Genomic DNA, 19,012 nt, shown 5'->3' with positions numbered 1-19,012 from the left:
GATGGACAGAGATGATGATAGATAGACAGATAGACAGATATGCAGAGCAGCCTTGTGTGTGCTCACTCAGAAGTTAAACCCCGCCTTAGGAGCCAGCTCCTAGGGGCCGAGGTCCCTTCGCCCCCAACCATAAAATATTTGAACACTCCCCCCCAAAAAAGAGTTGATAGGCATTGCCATTCAAATAGTGTGTGCACCACATCATGTGATTCATTATGAATATTTTATCCAAGTTGGCACCCCTAAACCACCACCCCTAAATTCAATGGGACTCCCTCCGAGGCAAGTGTCGCCTCCAGGATTTCCACCTCAGATCTGGAAGTGGGCATAGTAGATCCTCTTAAATCTCGGGGTCCTGGGTTGGGGCCCCATGCTGAGCAAAAGATTCCTGCCGTGCAGCGGGGTCGGACTAGATGCCCCTCGTAGTCCCTTCCAACTCTACAATCCTAGGATTTCCTATGAAATAAAATGAACCCGCGTTGCAGCGAAGGGGCGGGAGTGGAGAAAGAGAGGGGGAGATATGGATTGACAGCTGCCTGGGCTCGGTCGGTGACAGCAGAGGGCGGGGAGAGGGAAGGAGGCTTCTCTCTTTGTTTACTATCTCGGACATCGGGGGTGTACCAGAAGAGGGGGGGCAGAAAGAGAGGAAAAGTGGAGAGCCCTGTCCCTCTTTTGGCCCAAAGCAGCTCCCAGCTTGGCAGGCAGGCAAGGCAGCGAGTTGCTTCCCACCTTAAAAGCGCCACTCTTGGTGATGTCACGTCGGAAATTTACCAAAGCGAGCGCTAGCCAACGGTACGGAGCGATCCAGCCCCTGGCCCGGCTGATTGGGCGGGCGGCACTGACGTGCACTGACGCTTGGAGACTCGAGGTGCATGTTGGCTGGGCAAAAGGGAGCCCACATAAACAAAGGCACATTGCAGGCAAGGGCCAGTCGGTCCGGCTTGCTCGCCCCGCGCTGCGCTCTTGTGCCGTACTTCCTGGAGAGAGAAGGAGTGCGTGGCGCCCGGCGGGGAGAGGAGAGGCGGGAGCGGAGGGGGCGCGCGTGCGGGAGACAGGCAGCCCAGCAGCCAAGCAGGCAGGCAAGCAGGCAAGCAGGCAGGCAGGCGGAGAGAGCGACCGAGAAGACGCCGCCGCCGCAGCAGCAGCAGCCGCCGGGGATCGCGCGCTCTTGCTTTCTCCCCGCTCGCTCGCTTTACTTCGCTCATTCGCCCCTGGGAATCGGAGCTACTACTCCCCACCGGTGAATGAATGAAACAGCCACAGCCCAACAAGTAAGTGGATCGCGCCGTGTCTGGGGGGGGGCGGGAACTCTCGGCTTAACTGCCATCTGGATGCGCTGCCCGGGTTTCTCAAAGGCGAGGGAAAGTAGCAGCGGGGGGGGGGGAGAGGCTCGAGACTGGGGGGGGCAAGAAAGGAAATGGTAACACGTTCGTGCAGGAGGTTTTGCTCCAAATGTTCTTCCTAGAAAGAAAGATCTCGCTGCTCGGCCTTCAGGTCGGGGGTTCTTCCAACCAACGCCCTCCCCCCTATATTCCTAACCGGCTGTTTCCAGTTATTATAACGTGGGGAAAGTCAACTTTGGGTTTAGTCTAATCGCCTCTTCTGGACTTGGTGCCGCAACCTTGCGGGTTAAGATCCTCGGTGTGCGGGGTTTTATATTATTATTTTTTATTATTTTGGTCCAGGGTTCAATTGGAGAGGGAGAAAAGTTGCTGGGCGGATGTGTGTTGCTTGGGAACGACTTTGATCTCCGCCAGTTGAGAAGCTTAGCCAGCGCGTTGTCGCCTTTCAAGGTTTTATTACTGCCGGAGGTTGGTGGGGGGTTTAAATTAGTGTAACGCACGCGGCTTTGTAACAGCGGGGGGGGGATGCCGGCCCCCTTACCTAGCAGGGATGGCGCGGGAGTCGTTCCGGAGAGGGAAATCCCTTCCAAATTCCGAGGAAAGCTGGAGGAAGGGGAAGAAGATGATGAAGAAGAGGGTGCCAGGGGTTAAACTAGCTGACAGATGAAGAGACTCTTTGCTTCGGATGGAATTCGAATTAAGGCATGCCGGGAACACGGGTTTGGACTGGGCGCAAAGAGGAGAGTCCCTTTGGCGGGCCGGCTGCCTGGCTTCAGTTGTCGAACTTTCCGGCGCTGTTTTTATTAGAAATCTAGAGAAACTGTGTTTGGGGATGTAGTGGTCGGGAAAAGCCAGACACCCTCCCGCCCCTTAGAGGTGGGTCAGTTCCGAAAGCCATCCGGAAGAGTTGAGAGAAGGATCCTTTTCTCTTCAGATTTGCTACTTTGTCGGCGCTCGCGCGTCCCTTGGGCGCCCTTTCGCCCTGTTCCGCCTGCAGCTTCGGGGACTGTCATGGACGGAGCTGCTTTGCTCTTTAATTGCCTTCCTCATTGTGCGCGCGCGTGCCTTTTAATTAATTCACTTTATGGCTGTTTTCCTCCTTTTCCTACAGTCCAGCGGAATTTCTAGAGGAAAGGAGGGGAGATGTGGGTGTCGCCATTTAATTAGTATGTGTGTGTGTGTGTGTGTACCACACACACACACACCCTAAGGACATTTTCTTAAGTGTCTAATTTCCTAATGACTGAAGTACTTCCGAGTAAACTGTGTCAATCTTGGGGCATTTGATAATCTGTGTGCCTGTATATATGGATAGACTTAGACATACACTACCAAGAAGTAAGAGGAGAAATCAAAGCAAATTTCATTGCACTTTTGTTATATACAGTGAGGGGAAAATGACACGCGTGACAGCTACTTTAGATTTTCTAACACAAACCAAGTTTTCTCCTTACATCTAATCTGCTCACACATATCAAGATCCTAATGCCCCCAAACTATCGGTGCCACCTGCCCTGCCTTGGGCTTTCGAGGAAGTCCTGCTCTCTTCCCAGGGGTTGGGGATCGAGTCCCTTGGCAGCCGCATCTTCCCCTCCTAGTCCTTTCCAAGTGAGGGTGAAAGAGTAACAAGTTTTTTTCCCTCCCCTCCTCCTCTCTCTGTGTTTGTTTCCCTCCCGCTCTTCTTGTGCTTTCCAGGGAGCACCCGGGTCACTCTGGAGTCCGCAGCGCTTCCCTCCCGTCTTGGCAACCTGTCCCTCCATTGAATTCCGACGCTGTCCGCCTTTAGCCCCCCCGAAAACGCCTCTCACTCGGCTGAAGGTGGGTGAGTCCCTGGCTATTTGCATCCATCCATCGTCCTCTTCCAGATTCCCCCAACGCTCCCTTCCTGGGGACCTGAAAGCTGAGAGATGGGCTTAGGCACAGTTTGGGGAGGGGGAGGGGAAGGAGAGATCTGATGTGCAGGGAGAGAGGGAAAGTGAGAGGGAGGGGGAGACATATTGGGGGATGTGGAGTGAGGAGGGATATGCGGGCTACACCCTCCGCAGCTCAGGCACTGACAGCTCTCAGACGGCCCTCGTTGGGCTTGCCTGCGGGGCTTCTCTCTGCTTAGAGGGGAGCGTTCCCATCCCTCTTCCCCACTATCAGTCCTCCCCCCCCTGTGGCCCTTCCTTCCCCCTCTCTGCCCCTCTTCTCTCCCCCATCCCCACCTCTACACGCCACGACCTATTCCCTATCTCTTTCTATAGCTAACCCATCTCCCCGTCGCCCAGCTTTTTTCGCTCTGCCGGTGGGCCACGTCGAACTTCCTCCTTCGTCCACTCATCTGTCCTGCCATCTCAGCCCGGCTTTCTCCCCTTGCTGCCCCACTTCCCACCTCCCCTCCTCCTCCTCCTCCTCCAGCGACCTTCCTCTTCTTCCTCCCAAACCCCCTTCCCCGACGTGAGGGCGGTGGTTGGTGGTGGTGGTGGGGCACAAAGAGGGAGCTTGACGGTGTGGGCGGTTGGGTTTTCCCCTTCGGGGTTTGTTGCTGCGCAGGATCTAACCACCCTGACCCCCCAGCTGAGCCATGTTGTTGTGCCGTGTCTCGTTTTCAGCCATGCCCTGCGTCCAGGCTCAGTTCGGGTCCTCGCCGCAAGGAGCCAGCCCGGCCACGCAGAGCTACGCTTACCACCACTCGGCGGCTGCCGGGGAGTACAGCTCGGACTTCTTAACGCCCGAGTTTGTCAAGTTTAGCATGGACCTGACCAACACTGAAATCACTGCCACCACTTCTCTCCCCAGCTTCAGTACGTTCATGGACAACTACGGCGCCGCCGCCGCAGCAGCCGCCGCGGGCTACGACGTCAAGCCTCCTTGCCTGTACCAAATGCCCTCGCAGCCGCCTCCGCCTCCGCCACCCCCGCCGCCACCCCCGCCGCCCTCCATCAAGGTCGAGGAACTGCCCCTGCACGGCCACGCGCACGGCTACCCCCCGCCGCCGCCCCAGCAGCCGCCGCCGGCCGCTGGGCCGCAGCAGCCCGACGAGCTGGCCGTCTACTACAAGCCGTGCTCGTCGCCGCCAGCCCCGACCGCGGGCTTCGCCCCAGGGCAGAGCGTGTGGGACGAGGCGGGGCCCTTGCACGGCTTCCACCACCACCACCACCACCACCACCATCACCACCACGCGCAGGCCTACGGCGGAGCGGCGGCCGTCGGGGGCGGCGGCGGCGGGGGGATGCACAAAGCGGTGGCCCCGACGGCCGTGCCGCGCCTGTCGCTCTTCTCGTTCAAGCAGTCTCCGCCAGGCACGCCGGTGGGCAGCTGCCAGATGCGCTTCGACGGGCCCCTGCACACCCTGCCGCTCAACGGCGAGCCGGGCGGGCCCCACCACCATCACCACCACCACGACGGGCAGCCCTTTGCCCTACCCAACCCCATCCGCAAGCAGGCCGCCGCCGTCGGCTTCCCCGGGCTGCAGATCGGGCATGCTTCACAGCTCCTGGACGCCCAGGTGCCGTCGCCGCCCTCACGGGGCTCGCCCTCCAACGAGGGGCTCTGCGCCGTCTGCGGGGACAACGCCGCCTGCCAGCACTACGGCGTGCGCACCTGCGAGGGTTGCAAAGGCTTCTTCAAGGTGAGATGCTGCTGCTGCTGCTGCTGCAACTGCAACTAAGGAGCCGCGACTGGGGGTGGGGGGTGGGCGTCTGTGTCAATGGTGATCGAGGAGGAGGACCAGTTTTTGCGCCTGCCGTCTCTCCAGCTACCGAGCCGCTAGCGCAGCTCTCAATCCCCGCATCCCTCCCTCCCCTGTATATATCCTGTCCTCTGTGCCCATCCATCGCTCCTTCCTTCAAGGCACTGATGGATAGGTCCCTTCTTCGCTCTCCCAATCTTGGCCGAGGCCCCGCCCCTGCAAATTGGAATCAACACCTGGCTATTTTAGCCTGGTATGTTAATTGCCACTCCCCCATTACTCCGCATTAGACGCCGGGCCTTGGACAGCCCTGAAAGGAAAGAAGACCTATGGCGGGAGGCCTCACCCTTACGCTCAGGGTTCATGAACCCAGAATAAACTTCAGTCCTGATTCTCTTCCCTTTGCATCCTAAAGAGAGACGAGCTGTTAATCGCGCCAGGCGTCCCAGCGCGCATAGATAGGATCGGGCCCTATTCAAACGGCATAAACTCCCCCACCAGTTCGCGACTCACCTGTCCCCAAATCTCCTTCGAATCCTTGACTTGAGAAAGTCGCAGTTTAAACCACCTTTTTGGTCTCCCTACATGGGAATATTGACATGCACTTCAGAAACGCCAGACGCTTATATTCCTAGCCCAGATATTACAATCGCCCCTTTTAGTCTAAACTCTCTGCCAAAAGCAGAGACTTGGGGTTCCCCTCCCCCACCCCGCATTTCCCAGCCGTCGGAAGAGTTGGCCAAGTGCAACTTTATTTATTTATTTTCTTGTTGGCCACGCTTTTGTCCTACTCTGCTGCTGAATATGTTAAGGACGGACAATCCGTTATAGCGGATAATCTTTATGAAAGTGGGAGAAGTGGGGAAGGAACCCCACCCGAGACCTCCTCTGTCGCCAGGGTTTATTGTTGGCACTGATCCTGGGCACTGCGGAGGACCCAAAGATGCCCTGTTGCTTGACCAAGGGAGTCAGGATTTTGGAGACGTGCTTTTGTAATCAGGGGAGAGAAAGCGCCGCCAAGCCCCAGACCTCTTTCTCTCCCCCAACCTGACTCAAAGCGTACCAGAGGGATCAAGCCAAACCAGGAATTTAGGAGCAAACTCGGGCGCTGTTGGGTGAGGGTGGGTTTTTAATATATATTTTAATGCTCTCGACGCTGTATTCTGAGGCCTGCGCAGAATCTCTGCAGGCAGCCCATCACCTGGGGAAAAAAGGAAGGAAAAACTGTGGTCCATGTGTCAGAAAGTCGCTGTCCTCCCCAGGCAGCTTTCGTCGCCCAAACCCACTCTCTTTAAAACAACAACAACACCATTTCCCTCCTTCTTCTCCCTAAAGGAGAGGCGAACAGAGGCCGAGCGAGCGGGCGAAGGGGAGTTTTGCATGCGCTCTCCTTTTGCCTTCGGATTGAAATTGGTTAGGACAGAGAACCGTGTCTAAGCTAACCAAGTGGAACGGAATTCCCTATGGTCAAATTAAGTGATCTCTTTATTTCCCCCATTCTGATTGAATAATCTTATCATTTGAAAGAGAGAAGGTCTCGGAGGAATGTAAATAATATGAATGCCCACGGATTTGTATTTACCGAACGTCTCCTCTCTCCTCCGCTTGGCATATCAAGCATCGCCAAGGAGCTGCGGGGCCCGGCGCGCTCGCTTCCCATTTGTTTCGAGATAAATGCCTTAGAAAAGGAGAAGGGCTGGAGGGGAAGGGGAAGGCGAGAGAGTGGGGGGGGAATGGCGAGGCGCTGTGCAGGGAATTTAACCGAGGGCGCCTCCTTTGGACTCCCCCACCCCAATCTCCTCCCCTGTTTTCCGCAGCGCACCGTCCAGAAAAATGCCAAGTACGTTTGCCTAGCGAATAAAAACTGCCCCGTGGACAAACGCCGCCGGAATCGGTGCCAGTACTGTCGCTTTCAGAAGTGCCTGGCAGTCGGCATGGTCAAAGAAGGTACCGCTTGCCGGGGGGGAGGGGCTGCCTGGATGACTGGGAGCGGGGGGCGGGCTGGTCCTCGGAGTAGCCACCAGCCACAGCTGCAAGAAGGAAGCGCAGACGCGCACACTCCTTTCCCGTTCGCCACGTCGGAGAACGTCCGCGCCCCAGCAGCTTTCGGGCCTTATTCAGTCCTATGCAAACGTGTGCAAGCATGGGGAGGCTTCAAAGTAAACCTGCAGAGATAGCGGAAAGCTCTGGAGCCCTGGTCCTTCGACGGCCGCAGTGTCCAGCGCCTACACACACTGACTCGCAGGGGAATCTCCCAGAGAAGTAAATAAATAGGCAAGCAGAGGCCTTAACTGCTCAGGGAGCTTGGCATGACATCGAAGAAGCAGAGGCAGTTACTGGCCCCTCTCTGGAACCCGAGGGCCTTCATCCTACGGTAGACGTGAAGGGAGCCAGGCAGAGGTTCCTTACGTCTAAGATGTGAAGGAGGAGGCATCCCAGGGCAAAGATAGTCGAGGCAGGGTTGGGATTTTGCCAAGGCTCAGATGCACTCTTTCCTAAACAAGAATGTCATTCATATTATGGCTAAGGCCAGGGCTCCCCCCCCCCAAGGGGTAAGTCACTGAAACTCTCGGGTGAGTTCCGGCACCTCTCAACTGGGAAGTGTTTAGAGTGAGTTCCGGCACCTGTTTTTCCTAGAAAAATAGCACTGGCTAAGACCAAACAAATGCTGAGGCCCATTCATGTCTCACAGAAGCTGCACCACTCCATCCCAATTTCAGAGTCGAGATTTCCAACCACAAGGATGTATACAGTGGTGGTTCCTTATATTCATTCAGTGGGAACTCTGGACACCTTTGTGTTGGAGGCTTCCTGGTGCCGTCGAAGAAATAATGGGCACTGCATCCGGGGTGTGTGTGGCGGAGGTGGTGGTGGTGGTGGTCGCTTAAGGGATGTCAGGGCTTCTTCGCTTTCCTGTTCAAAAGCTGCTCCCTCTCTGGCCGGGCGAGTTGACCAGCTCTCTCTTTTGCAGTGGTTCGCACAGACAGTTTAAAAGGCCGGCGGGGTCGCTTGCCGTCGAAACCGAAGAGCCCCCAGGAGCCCTCTCCCCCGTCGCCCCCGGTGAGTCTGATCAGTGCCCTGGTGAGAGCCCATGTCGACTCCAACCCGGCTATGACCAGCCTGGACTATTCCAGGGTAAGCTGGAGACAACATTCGCCGAAGCGTCCGCCTCGCGGGGGGACACGCTGAGCACGCGGCTAGTCCGTAGCGAGGCCATTTCTCTTTTTGGGAGGAGAGAGACCCTTTGCCCTAAAACTGTTGCCAAGAAACCGCGGGAATATTGGAGGACTGCTCTTAAGACACATCAGGGCAGAGGGGCCGAGGATTGTGGTGTGGGTCCGGGGCAGGGGGGGTGGGGGGGAGGTTTACAAGCGATTCAGACGCTTTAGAAACAATGCCTTGCCCACATTTGCTTCTAAGAGAGGCCTTTGATTCCTGTAGGATTTGCTTAGGATGCTTAGGAAAGTCAATCAGGAAAGACCTACTCTCGAAGTAAAGGCGAGTAGGACCGATCCTATTAGGCTTGATCCTCAAAGTCATTATTGGAGACAACACATACACGCGCCTTAGTGGAGTCCCTTATCCGAAATGCTTTAGGTAGCTCATTCAGGGTATATATTTTGGCTCATTCTGGTTTCTGGGGGAAGAGAGAGGAGGGTTTGCCGATTGGGATCTCCCTCTTTCCCTGTCCATGCCGCATAACGCTAGCTTTTTTATTATTATGACCCGGTCCTTCAGTACTTCTGCACCCCAACAGACATGACACACGTGTATATGTCTGAGTAATGAAAATTAAATAAAACGATGGGGACAGACACTTGCGTGGATGTGTTTCATCTACTTAGACATATGTGCTTATACAAGTGTGTGTGTTTCACGACACGTACGGGCCTGTGTGTACAAGAGGATTCATTCCCAGTATCACCAGCGCACCCATTCATTCATCCTATGACACTCGCCTTTCCAGAGGCAAAAAATAAAATCAGGGGCTGCTTGGATTCCCGCCCCCGGCGGGTCCTTCGGGGTGCTTTCCCAGGGCGCCTCTCCTAAGCCGACCCTTCTTGGCCACGGCAATTTCAACCTTCCTAGCACCACCCCTAATTGAATTAATTGCACTGGAACATCTTAATTTCCTTACTGGTCAGACCGAAGTTTAATTGTTATAAAAACCAGGCTCCCCTCCTCGGAATGGGGTTAGCAATTTCACGGGCGATATATTTTAGAGAACCTCATTAAATTGCTGGGGTCTCTTCCTCTCTCTCTCTCCTTCCTCCCCCACTTGCCTTCCCTTCCCATCTTTCCCCATCCATCTCTCCTCCTTCTCCGGAATGGCGACTCCAGTTCCAGGCTAACCCGGACTATCAGATGAGCGGCGACGACACGCAGCACATCCAGCAGTTCTACGATCTCTTGACTGGCTCAATGGAAATCATCCGGGGCTGGGCAGAAAAGATCCCCGGCTTCACCGATCTCCCCAAACAGGACCAGGACCTGCTATTTGAATCCGCTTTCTTGGAGCTCTTCGTCCTGCGGTTAGCCTACAGGTAGGCAAAAGGAGGCAGAGCCGGGACAATTAGGCAGGGATCGGAGGCGGCGCAGTCCTGGGTGTTTGCACGCGCCTATGGGTGTGTGGATGGATGCCTGCCTGCCTGCCTGCCTGCCAGTCTGATGAGAAAATCCTGAGCCGTTCAAGGTCCGCTGAGCTGCGTTTTATTAACTCCTTGGTAATTAGGTGCTTCTTAAGCCCTCCGTTTATTGCTCGGCGAGTAATTAGTTGTTTGCCTCTTTCTCTCTGTCTCTCCGCTCCTGGGTGAACTCCCCCGGCAGATCCAACCCGGTGGAAGGCAAGCTGATCTTTTGCAACGGCGTGGTTCTGCACCGGCTGCAGTGCGTCCGCGGCTTCGGCGAATGGATCGACTCAATCGTGGAGTTCTCGTCCAACCTGCAGAACATGAACATCGACATCTCCGCCTTCTCCTGCATCGCTGCGCTGGCCATGGTGACAGGTGAGCTTTGAGCTCCTACCCCCCCCCCCAATCGGTTTTTTTGTTTTTTGCTCCAGATTCATTATTTTGGAAGAAGTACTGCGTCGTCCTACCCATCGTTATAAGTGAGGCATGCAGATCAGAATCCCCACTTCGCTTGCAATCTTACCATAGCTGCCAAGTTTTCCCTTTTCTCGTGAGGAAGCCTATTCAGCATAAGGGAAAATCCCTTTAAAAAAGGGATAACTTGGCAGCTATGAATCTTACAACCCAAGACGGTCTGTTTCATATTTGTACAATTTGCTAAGGCAGAGTTAGAATTGCCATATAAACCAGAAACCTTTCATTCAGCATTTTAAAGTCCGCAATATTCACCCTCACACTTTCCACCTGATTACAATGATACTACAGTATAAGCATACATTCGTCATTAGAATTCCTCCTTCGCCAGTAAACTCCTGCATTTTATGCTGGATTGAGCGAGGATATTTATGGACTTCTTATCCCTAGCCCCTTTCAGATCTGGCTTGAATGAATCCGAAAGAACAACTCTGCACCCACGATTGCAAATATAGAAAATGCAAGGCACAAAACCATCCTCAGACTGTGCGTATTTGTGTTGAGCTACTGGTACACTGTTTGACCCTCTTGCACACTCAAAAGTGTTAATCTGGTCTGTTGACACCGGATACGGTGTGCCCAAGAAGTTGGACAGTGCCATTTTTACACGTACCTACTCAAAACAGTTTATCCGAGATTTAGACCCAGGTGAAGTGCCTAGCCTTGCAAGCTAGGGAACAGCTAAAGTGGAGAGTTGCTGCAAGTTTGCGTCTTCTAGGCAAGGCCTGTTGGCCACACACACACACACACACACACACACACTGCGTCCAGTCTAATAAGCCCCTTGTCTCTTGCAGAGAGGCACGGCCTGAAGGAACCCAAGAGGGTGGAGGAACTGCAGAACAAGATTGTCAATTGTCTCAAGGACCACGTGACTTTCAACAACGGCGGCTTGAACAGGCCGAATTACTTGTCCAAACTGCTGGGCAAGCTCCCGGAACTGCGCACGCTTTGCACGCAAGGCCTACAGCGCATCTTCTACTTGAAACTCGAAGACTTGGTGCCACCGCCGGCAATAATCGACAAACTTTTCCTGGACACGCTACCTTTTTAAAATAAAAGAGAGAGGGAGAGAGAGGGAGAGAGGAAAAAACGAAAGAAAGAAAGAGAAAGAAAGAAAGAAAGAGAGGGAGGGAGGGATTCTTCTTTGCCGCTGAGCTTTCCAAGTGAAGAACTTTCAAAGCCTGGAAGAGAGGGAGAAGGAAGGAAGGAAAGAAAGAAGCAGATGGAGGGGCCTGACTAACACACCTGGTCCGTGAGGAGCACCTATGGGTGCTGCTGGGCTCCCATCCCTTCAGACTGTGGTTGGCCTCTCCTGAAGGACAGAGACTGGTCATTGGGGCGGGGGTCTCTCTCTATAGGCATCCTGGATCCCGTTCCTTGGACTGCACACAGATCCCATGGTACAAGCTTTTTATTATCGCCTAAAACAGACAAACAGTAACAGTATCCTTCCTTCATACACCCCGGTCTCCCCGAAACAAAAACAAAAGGGGGGGGCAGAATTTCCTACTGCTACTATGGTGATGATGGCTATGATGTAGGACCTTTTGAGATAAGGAAGCTAGCTGAGCCTTAGCTGCTGCCGAAGACGAGTGTACTAAGGGAACCCACCTAAGACTTTTTTTATATATAAAATCATTTTCTGCTGTAAAGGAAAGCTGTAACATATATATAGACGACCAGTTAAGGTGTGGGGAGGGAGACGGGGGCGACATGAATCGACAGAAGGCGAAGGATTGTACATTTCACCAGATGCGGTTTGGCTTTTTATTTCTTTCTTTTTTAAAGGAAAACAAAAACTATTCTGTGCCTATTTATGAATAAGCTATTCAAACCGATTCTAATAATAATAATATTAATAATGATAATAATAATTTTTTTTAAAGAAAAAGAGAGATGGGTTGGGGGGGGGAGAGAGAGAAAGTAAAGAATAACGAGAATCAATCAAAGGAGTTCGAAGAAATAAATAGAAGTTGACAATTCAAGACCTAATCGAGAAAAAGCAGGGCCATTCTAGGAGGACCACGTTTATTATAGGCACTTGCTATTTCAGTAATGTCTATATTCTATAAATAGTAATTTCAGACACTATGTAGTCTGCTAGATTTTATAAAGATTGGTAGTTCTCTAAGAAGCCTCGAACGTTTTTCTCAATTGTAAAATAAGTGGGCACACGTGTTACACAGATCCAAACAGATTCTTCCTTCCTAAAACCCCAACCCGCCCCACTTCCCGGACAAAAACCACACCCTTTCGCCAGGGACCCCTATTTCCCGTCTTTGTAAACACCGTCCAGCATTCCTTGTTTGTAAGTGTCGTATGTATTGTTGATGCTGATTAAAAGAATACAGTTTATATCTTGATTATTTTGTTGTCTGAAGCGGAGCCAAGTTTTGCATGCCACAAGCGTTTTGACCGTTTCCAGAGTGCTTATATCTCATATAGAGAAATCCCTGGAAATTAACTGAGCACTTTGAATTTTTATTTCGGGAGTGTTCGGGTTTTGTTTTTGGGTTTTTTGGGGGGTGGTGGTGAGGGGTTGGGAAAAGGTGTATATTTTTCTTTTTGAAAAACAAATGTCTAAAATTGTCGGTTAATATATTATTTTACGTTTCAGTAAGGAAAAATTTAAATATATATATATAATGCCATATTCTGTAGTTTTTCTTTTCTTTTCTTTGTATATTTCCAGGGGGGCACTTCCTTAAGTTTCTGCCTCCTCTCCACTCCAACCCCCCGCCCCTCTCCGTTATGATGTATGACAGTTAGCCTCGGACATTTTATCCCTAAAAACTCTTTCTTTGAGAAAGACACTTTTAATGTTTACAGCAAATAAATCCATGTAAACGAACAGAATCCCGTCTTCTTTCTGGCTAATCAAAGGGCAGCCTCCACGCCCTTATAGGATGCTAGCTGGCAGTGACATTAATAATAAACAGCACATATTTTTTATATTTTGCTGCTGCTGGGATTGTTGCTCTTGTGGTGGTTGGTTTTTTTTTTTTTTTCATGTTAAAAATGCGGTGCTGTGATTTCGGAGACGGAACTTGCAGTCTCAAGTGGAGACTGGCGAGGCGAGGCGAAGACCTCGCGAGCTGCTTTCTTCTTCCGCTGCTTGATTTCTCTGCAGATATCTTGCCACCTTATTTCAACCCTGCCACTGGAAGTCTAGGGTCACATGCGCTGCTATTTAAATGGCCCGTTGATAAAGGGAAATAGATTGCGCTTGGTTAAATGGCTTCTGCAACGGAGTTTGTATGTCTCTTGCGCGCGCGCGCCTCGTCATAGTCAGATTTGCAGCCCGATCCTAAGCAGGTCACACCAGTCAGCTGAGTTCAAGGAGGCTGTGTTGTAAAAATAAGCGTCATTAGGATCGGCTCGTATCTTCTGAGAACTTATTTAGAACTGGAGTACAGTAGTTATTTCCCTTTTCCTAGGGGTTGAATTTGGAGAGATGGATCTTGGAAAAGGCGTGCGCGTGTGTGCCCGGGCCCAACGAAATGCTTAACGTGTTTTACTCAGAAGCAAGTCCCACAGAGTTCGAAGGGGCTGGCCATCAAGTAACTGAGAAACAGTTAACTATAAAGAGTATAGGAAATGAATGCTCCAGTTTCTTTCTCTGGAATAAAATCCCATTACATTCAGTAGGATTTACGGCCGAGTCCATAAGAAGTTTTGGATCGGGCTGCATCTCTTGAAGTCTTTAGGATCCGGATTTTCAGTAATCTGATCTGCTAAGCCTCTAGATCAGGCATGTCAAACCTGCGGCCCTCCAGATGTTTTGGCCTACAACTCCCATGATCCCTAGCTAGCAGGACCAGTGGTTGGGGAAGATGGGAATTGTAGTCCAAAACATCTGGAGGGCCGCAGGTTTGACATGCCTGCTCTAGATGCTCTTAGTTTTAGCTCCTGTCTTGTGATGTGTATTTCTATTCCTCCTTGAATAAAATGCTGGAATTATTTTTAAAATAATCAACGCAGCTTATTAACGTGGTAGTGAAAGAGCGTGCTACGAAGAAAGCCAGAAATGATTTAAATAAGTGACATCTTTGGGCATTTAAAAAGAAAACTAGTTGCGCCCTTCCTTCGCCCTCCCCCCAACCTTCTTTCAATCAATCAGAGTTCCGGGATGCAGTGGCACATTAGCCTACTCAAGACCCTAAATAAGTCCATAGCTGCCAAGTTATCCCTTTTTTACAGGGATTTTCCCTTATGCTGAATAGGCTTCCTCGCGAGAAAAGTGAAAACTTGGCAGCTATGAAATAAGTCTCTTGGCGTGGGAAGCAGTATTGCGGAAAGAGAGAGTGGTTTTACAAGAGGATCTTGACCCGGGGAAATTTATCTAGCCTAATTTTGTGGGAAGAGCTTTTATCAATCTGAATGTGGGTTATTTCAGGAGGAAGGTAAAGAGAACCCCTTCCCTGCTCTCTTCAAAGGAAGATAAGCCCCACAACCCTTCATCTATGGGCACGTCTGTTTTGGATCACAGGGGCAGTGGTCATTGCTTCCGCCCGCGCGCACTTTCTGGGCATGTCAGCCAGACAGCAAGCGGATCCTTCTCCTTTCAGAGGAGAAAGGTGGAATGTGGCATGTGAACTTTGGAGAGGAAACTAGGGACGGAACAGGAATAAATCCCATCCTAAGAGAGAGAAATCTGGGGGAAGGGACGTCGTTCAGTGGCACAGCCCCTGCTCCCCACATGGAAAGAGCCCCATATTCAATCCCAGGCAGAGCCAGGTAGAACTAGGAAGAGCCTCGGACTGACACCCTGGACAGCCGCTGCCTGCCAGTACGGACAATACTGAGCTAGGTATGGAGGAATAGTCTGGCTCAGTATAATTCAGATTCCTCTTTTCCTATCTCCATCCTTGGTCTTGGGATAACTGGGCGCAGTAGCGAGGAATTTACCTCCGGGGCGCGTCTACGCGGAACCAAGTCCCATTGAGTGCAGTGAGGCTTACACCCAGGTAGGTGGGTATAGGATTGCACCCACTCACTCACCCGGGAGTGAGCTCCACGAAGTGCATAGTGTTGCGCTGTATTCCATGTTGGCCAATCCCAAGGCTTTTCTGCAGTGCCCTCTCTCCCAATTGGCTATGGGGACGTTCCATCCCCGATGGAATGTCGTGGAGGCGCTCTGTGCCCCGGAGCAATTCCAGCGCATATGTTCTATTTGGGGCGGCCGATCCATCACTTACCCGGTACTTCTCCATCTACTTACACGGTGCGGGAGGGAGGGCAGCGAAGGAGAGACATAGGCATCTTCCCCAGGCGCAATACCTTGGGGAGACAGCGCGCAGTTCCTCAAATCCCTAGGGAGGCGCTCCGGGTAGTCCCCTCTCCCCTCACCCTCTCGCAATCCCCTAGGCGCGCAGAACTGTGAAGGACTGCGGATTACATTTTCAGTTCGAGGGGTTCCCCTCCCCCAATAATCTCCCCCTCCCTCCTGGCCGCCAGAAAAGAAAAAGGCAATATAACTGCACAACACATCTTAAGAGAGGGCAGCCCGCGGAGTTCCTCAATCTCTCTGGGGATTGTCCACACCGGGAGGATTTTGTTGAGTCCTTATAGCCATGAAATCTCCCACCACCACCATGCCACCCACCCTACCGAAAGCCGGGGTTCCTATTCAGAAAATGTCTGGCCAGCGTGGATACAGCACCTTATTTCCCCCCCACCCCGAAAATACTGCAGTAATATGAGCAAGGAAGGAAGATTATGGTGTGGTAAAGGCAGGTGTGGTATTCCCTCCTCCCCCTTGCATGCAGGGCTTTTAGGTTTAAGGGGGCTATTGCCTACCCTTCTCAATTCGTGGGGTGGAAGGCGAGCGGGTGGTAAATATTCCGGATTAACTAATGCGGAGTACAAAGCATGTGAGAGCTCTGTTGCACGCGGAGATCCTTTCCTGTAAAAACCAACCAACCAACCAACCCAAGGGATGCAATTGAACAGGTAAGAAGTTACATTTCCAGGACGAGGCAGCCCTAGCAATGCTAGGAGAGGACCCCGAGGCTCTTCCCATGGGGCGCTTCACCCCACTGCCACGGCCTCCTGGAGCCAGAGGCTGAACTCTCCCGTGCCGTGGGGAGTTCGCAGCCGTACCTCTGGCGGGGCTAGAGGGGAAGCTGCTGCTGCTGCTGCTGCTGCTGCTGCAAAGGGAATAATTCCCTTTGTACTTGAGCGAGCTTCGGTCTCGGCTCGGCCTGAAAGCTGGGGACGCAGCGAGGGGCTTCGCCTGAGCTTCTGATTTAAGGATCCACTTGCTCGCGTGGCTCTCAAGGGCTGAAAATAAACAGGCCCTTCTCCCAGTCGCAGATCTCTCCAGAGGCTGCCAGCCTGGTCAGAAAGCCTGGTCACGAGTCCTGCGTGGGGTTACCCCGGGGTAATTGCGTGAATAGGATTACCCCCGAGGGAAGCAGTGGGTGTGCGTGTGGGGACTGGTTCCCACTATCTTGAATGGGGGCTTGCCTCGGGAGAAGCGATCTCGGGGCGGGGAAACGGATTCCCATTAGCCTGAATGGGATTTACCCCGAGAGAATATATATATATGGTGCGAACTGACTTAACCCGGAAAGGAAGGAAAAGGGTTTGGGGAAGTGGGTGACCGGTGAGTTACTCTCTCTGACCCCAAGCAGATTTCTGGATAAGGGAAACCGACTTCGTGGTCCCGCTGTCTGTTTCTTCCTGGGCAGACCTGTCCCTTGGCCCATGTCATAACAGCAGGGGCCCTTGGGCGGTCCCTGGGGACCGGAGACGTGACCATCCGTCCTCATCACAACACAGGGAAGCTTCCTTCCCCGGCGCAAAGGGGGCCATAGAGTGAGTAGGCCGGCGCTCGAGGAGCCATCTTCCTCCCCCTCCCAACGGGAGACCCGGTTGGGCAACTGGTCGCAGCTGAGGCTGCCCTACCTGTTGCGCCGGACGCCCTTCCGCATTGCCTAACATTTTCTGGCCGCTCGACGGCGGAGACTCCCGCACCTATCCCGACCCCCGCGGCGCCCGCGGACCATTCCATTCTCACAGCCAAAGGGGATGTGCGTAATGAGCAAGGATAGGCCACAGCAGACAGGGCGGGGTCGGGCCAAACTGCCTCCCTCCTCCACCTCTGAGAAATCAACCCACCTGGCCTTCTGCGAGGAAAGGTATTTTATTCATGCTGTAAGCAAGAAGAGCGCTCTCGCCCTGTGCCATTATGATTTTTATTTTAAAGAGATAATATTTTTTTATTTAAACAAGGATAATTTCCAATACGATGGGGGAAGAAAGCCTGCCTAGCTGAGGAAACCGGGTGGAGAGTTTATGTCCTCATCTGACAGATTTGGATATTTTGTTTCCCTTTGTGGAAAGTGAAATCCTGGACCGATTTTCCTTCCTTCCTTTGCCACCTTGCTCTCCTGCCCCCTCGGCCAGTCTTTTGTTGAGTTCAACCTCCTTAAGTATACACCTCTAAGGGAGAGCTCTCCTTTCCGCAGAACTTGGCGCCGTAGCGCTATGCTCAAAACTTGCGCCACGTGGCCAGAAACTATGGCCCCTGTCACTACTTCGGGCGGGGGCGGGCAGGTGGGGCGGGGAATCTCCCAAATGCCTCAACAAGCCAATGAGAAGCGGTGGCTTTTGAAAATATATATTTTATTTTTGCTTTCTTTCCACCCACCGCATACGCGCAAGGATTCCCGCATTCCAGCCGAACAGCAACGCAAGGTCTCGAAGCCCTTCCCAGTTTCTGCCACCGGGAACCAGTCGTATATGTATTTGCAACCCTTCTCTTCCGTGCGCCTACGAACTGCTTTGCATTTTCTAAATCACAACCCGGCTAGCGATCTCTCTAAAAGGCCACTTTGAATGAGTTTCACAGGTGAGCATCTGAGTCCTGCGCCACCTCTTCTTATCCCAAATAAAAAGTGCGGAAGATGCATATGAATGGCCCCACCCTCAAAAAAAAAAAGACGAGGAAGTGCTTGAGAGATTGTGACAGCGGTGACATTCGGGCTGAGCCTGAGAGATCAGAGTGGCAGGTCTGCTCTGGCGGCGGGTCCAATACCGGGTGTCTCCGCATTCACTGGACCACAGCGACTACCCCCAGGTCAGGGAGCCAGTCGATGCAGAAGAGGGCATGGCTCCGGCTCCCTTCACAGTTATGCATCTTGCACGACGAGCTACAGCCTCGCTGAACACCCTGCACAACTATTCAAGTTGCTGGGGGGAGGCCTGTTTTCTTTCGCGTCCGGCCTCCCAAGTCTCCGCGCCTTCTGTTTCTGCCTCGTAACAACCGAGCTCTTTTCGAACAATTCGAATTGAGGAGGGGCGTGGCTTGCAGAGAGCGCTTCCAATTGGAGGTTCCGCGATCCGCAGCGGCTCTCCATCCGCGAGTCTCTTCTCCGCCCTTGCAGATCTGGCCGGATGCTTGCAGAACTGTTACTACTAACAACACTGGGCCCAATCCACTCAGAGTTATGCCTCTTTTATAAATCCCGCTGAGTTCACCGGGGTGGGAGGGATTATCTGACCTTAAATTCTTAGTGAAATTATTATTATTATTAGGTCGCAATCCGAGACCCGCTTGCCTGGGAGTAAGTTCCATTGAACTCAACAGGACTTACTTCTGAGTAAAGAGGCATGGGACTGAACTGCTGCAAAGGGCTTCACTTTGGCTGGATCCTGCATCGGTTGCCAGGGGGTCACAGGGCTAAAACCCCCTTCAGCTATGTCACCGTAATTTGGTTGACCGCTGCAAGGGGATATTTGAAGGAAAATCCCAGGTGCACCCTCGCTTGATTTTATTGGCGTTGGTTAGGAATTTGAATCCGGCCGAGGCCCATAGGGTTTACTCTCAGGTAAGCGCGCCCAGACTTGCAGCCTGCCTCTGCAACCCTCCTAAACTCGGGTCT

At 52.6% G+C, this 19,012-nt stretch overlaps 1 protein-coding gene across 3 annotated transcripts; it reads left to right on the top strand.

The window, feature by feature from the left end:
* Window positions 1–829: 829 nt before the first annotated feature.
* Window positions 830–13,083, top strand: NR4A2 (nuclear receptor subfamily 4 group A member 2). Of its 3 annotated transcripts, none has more exons than XM_060279942.1 (8): window positions 830–1,271; window positions 3,039–3,165; window positions 3,938–4,956; window positions 6,834–6,963; window positions 7,988–8,076; window positions 9,358–9,560; window positions 9,844–10,022; window positions 10,919–13,083. In XM_060279942.1, the coding sequence occupies exons 1-8, from the start codon at window positions 1,245–1,247 to the stop codon at window positions 11,173–11,175; spliced, it is 2,031 nt and encodes a 676-aa protein (XP_060135925.1). In that variant the 5' UTR covers window positions 830–1,244; the 3' UTR covers window positions 11,176–13,083. The 3 variants fall into 3 exon arrangements, with proteins under 3 accessions (XP_060135925.1, XP_060135922.1, XP_034987657.2); XM_060279939.1 differs by having other exon boundaries at window positions 833–1,271; window positions 7,988–8,151; XM_035131766.2 differs by lacking the exon at window positions 830–1,271 and having other exon boundaries at window positions 1,425–3,161; window positions 7,988–8,151.
* Window positions 13,084–19,012: the final 5,929 nt, after the last annotated feature.

This window comes from Zootoca vivipara, chromosome 1 (genome assembly GCF_963506605.1).
Source record: "Zootoca vivipara chromosome 1, rZooViv1.1, whole genome shotgun sequence".
NCBI lineage: Eukaryota > Metazoa > Chordata > Lepidosauria > Squamata > Lacertidae > Zootoca > Zootoca vivipara.
Note: the sequence above shows the minus strand (reverse complement) of the source record. Positions and strands in the feature narration are given on the sequence as shown.

Coding starts and splice junctions, on each gene's coding strand:
- NR4A2 (XM_060279939.1), top strand. CDS start 1,245: ATGAATGAAACAGCCACAGCCCAACAA. Junction 6,964..7,987: donor AGTCGGCATGGTCAAAGAAG/GTACCGCTTGCC, acceptor TCTCTTTTGCAG/TGGTTCGCACAGACAGTTTA. Junction 9,561..9,843: donor GTCCTGCGGTTAGCCTACAG/GTAGGCAAAAGG, acceptor CTCCCCCGGCAG/ATCCAACCCGGTGGAAGGCA.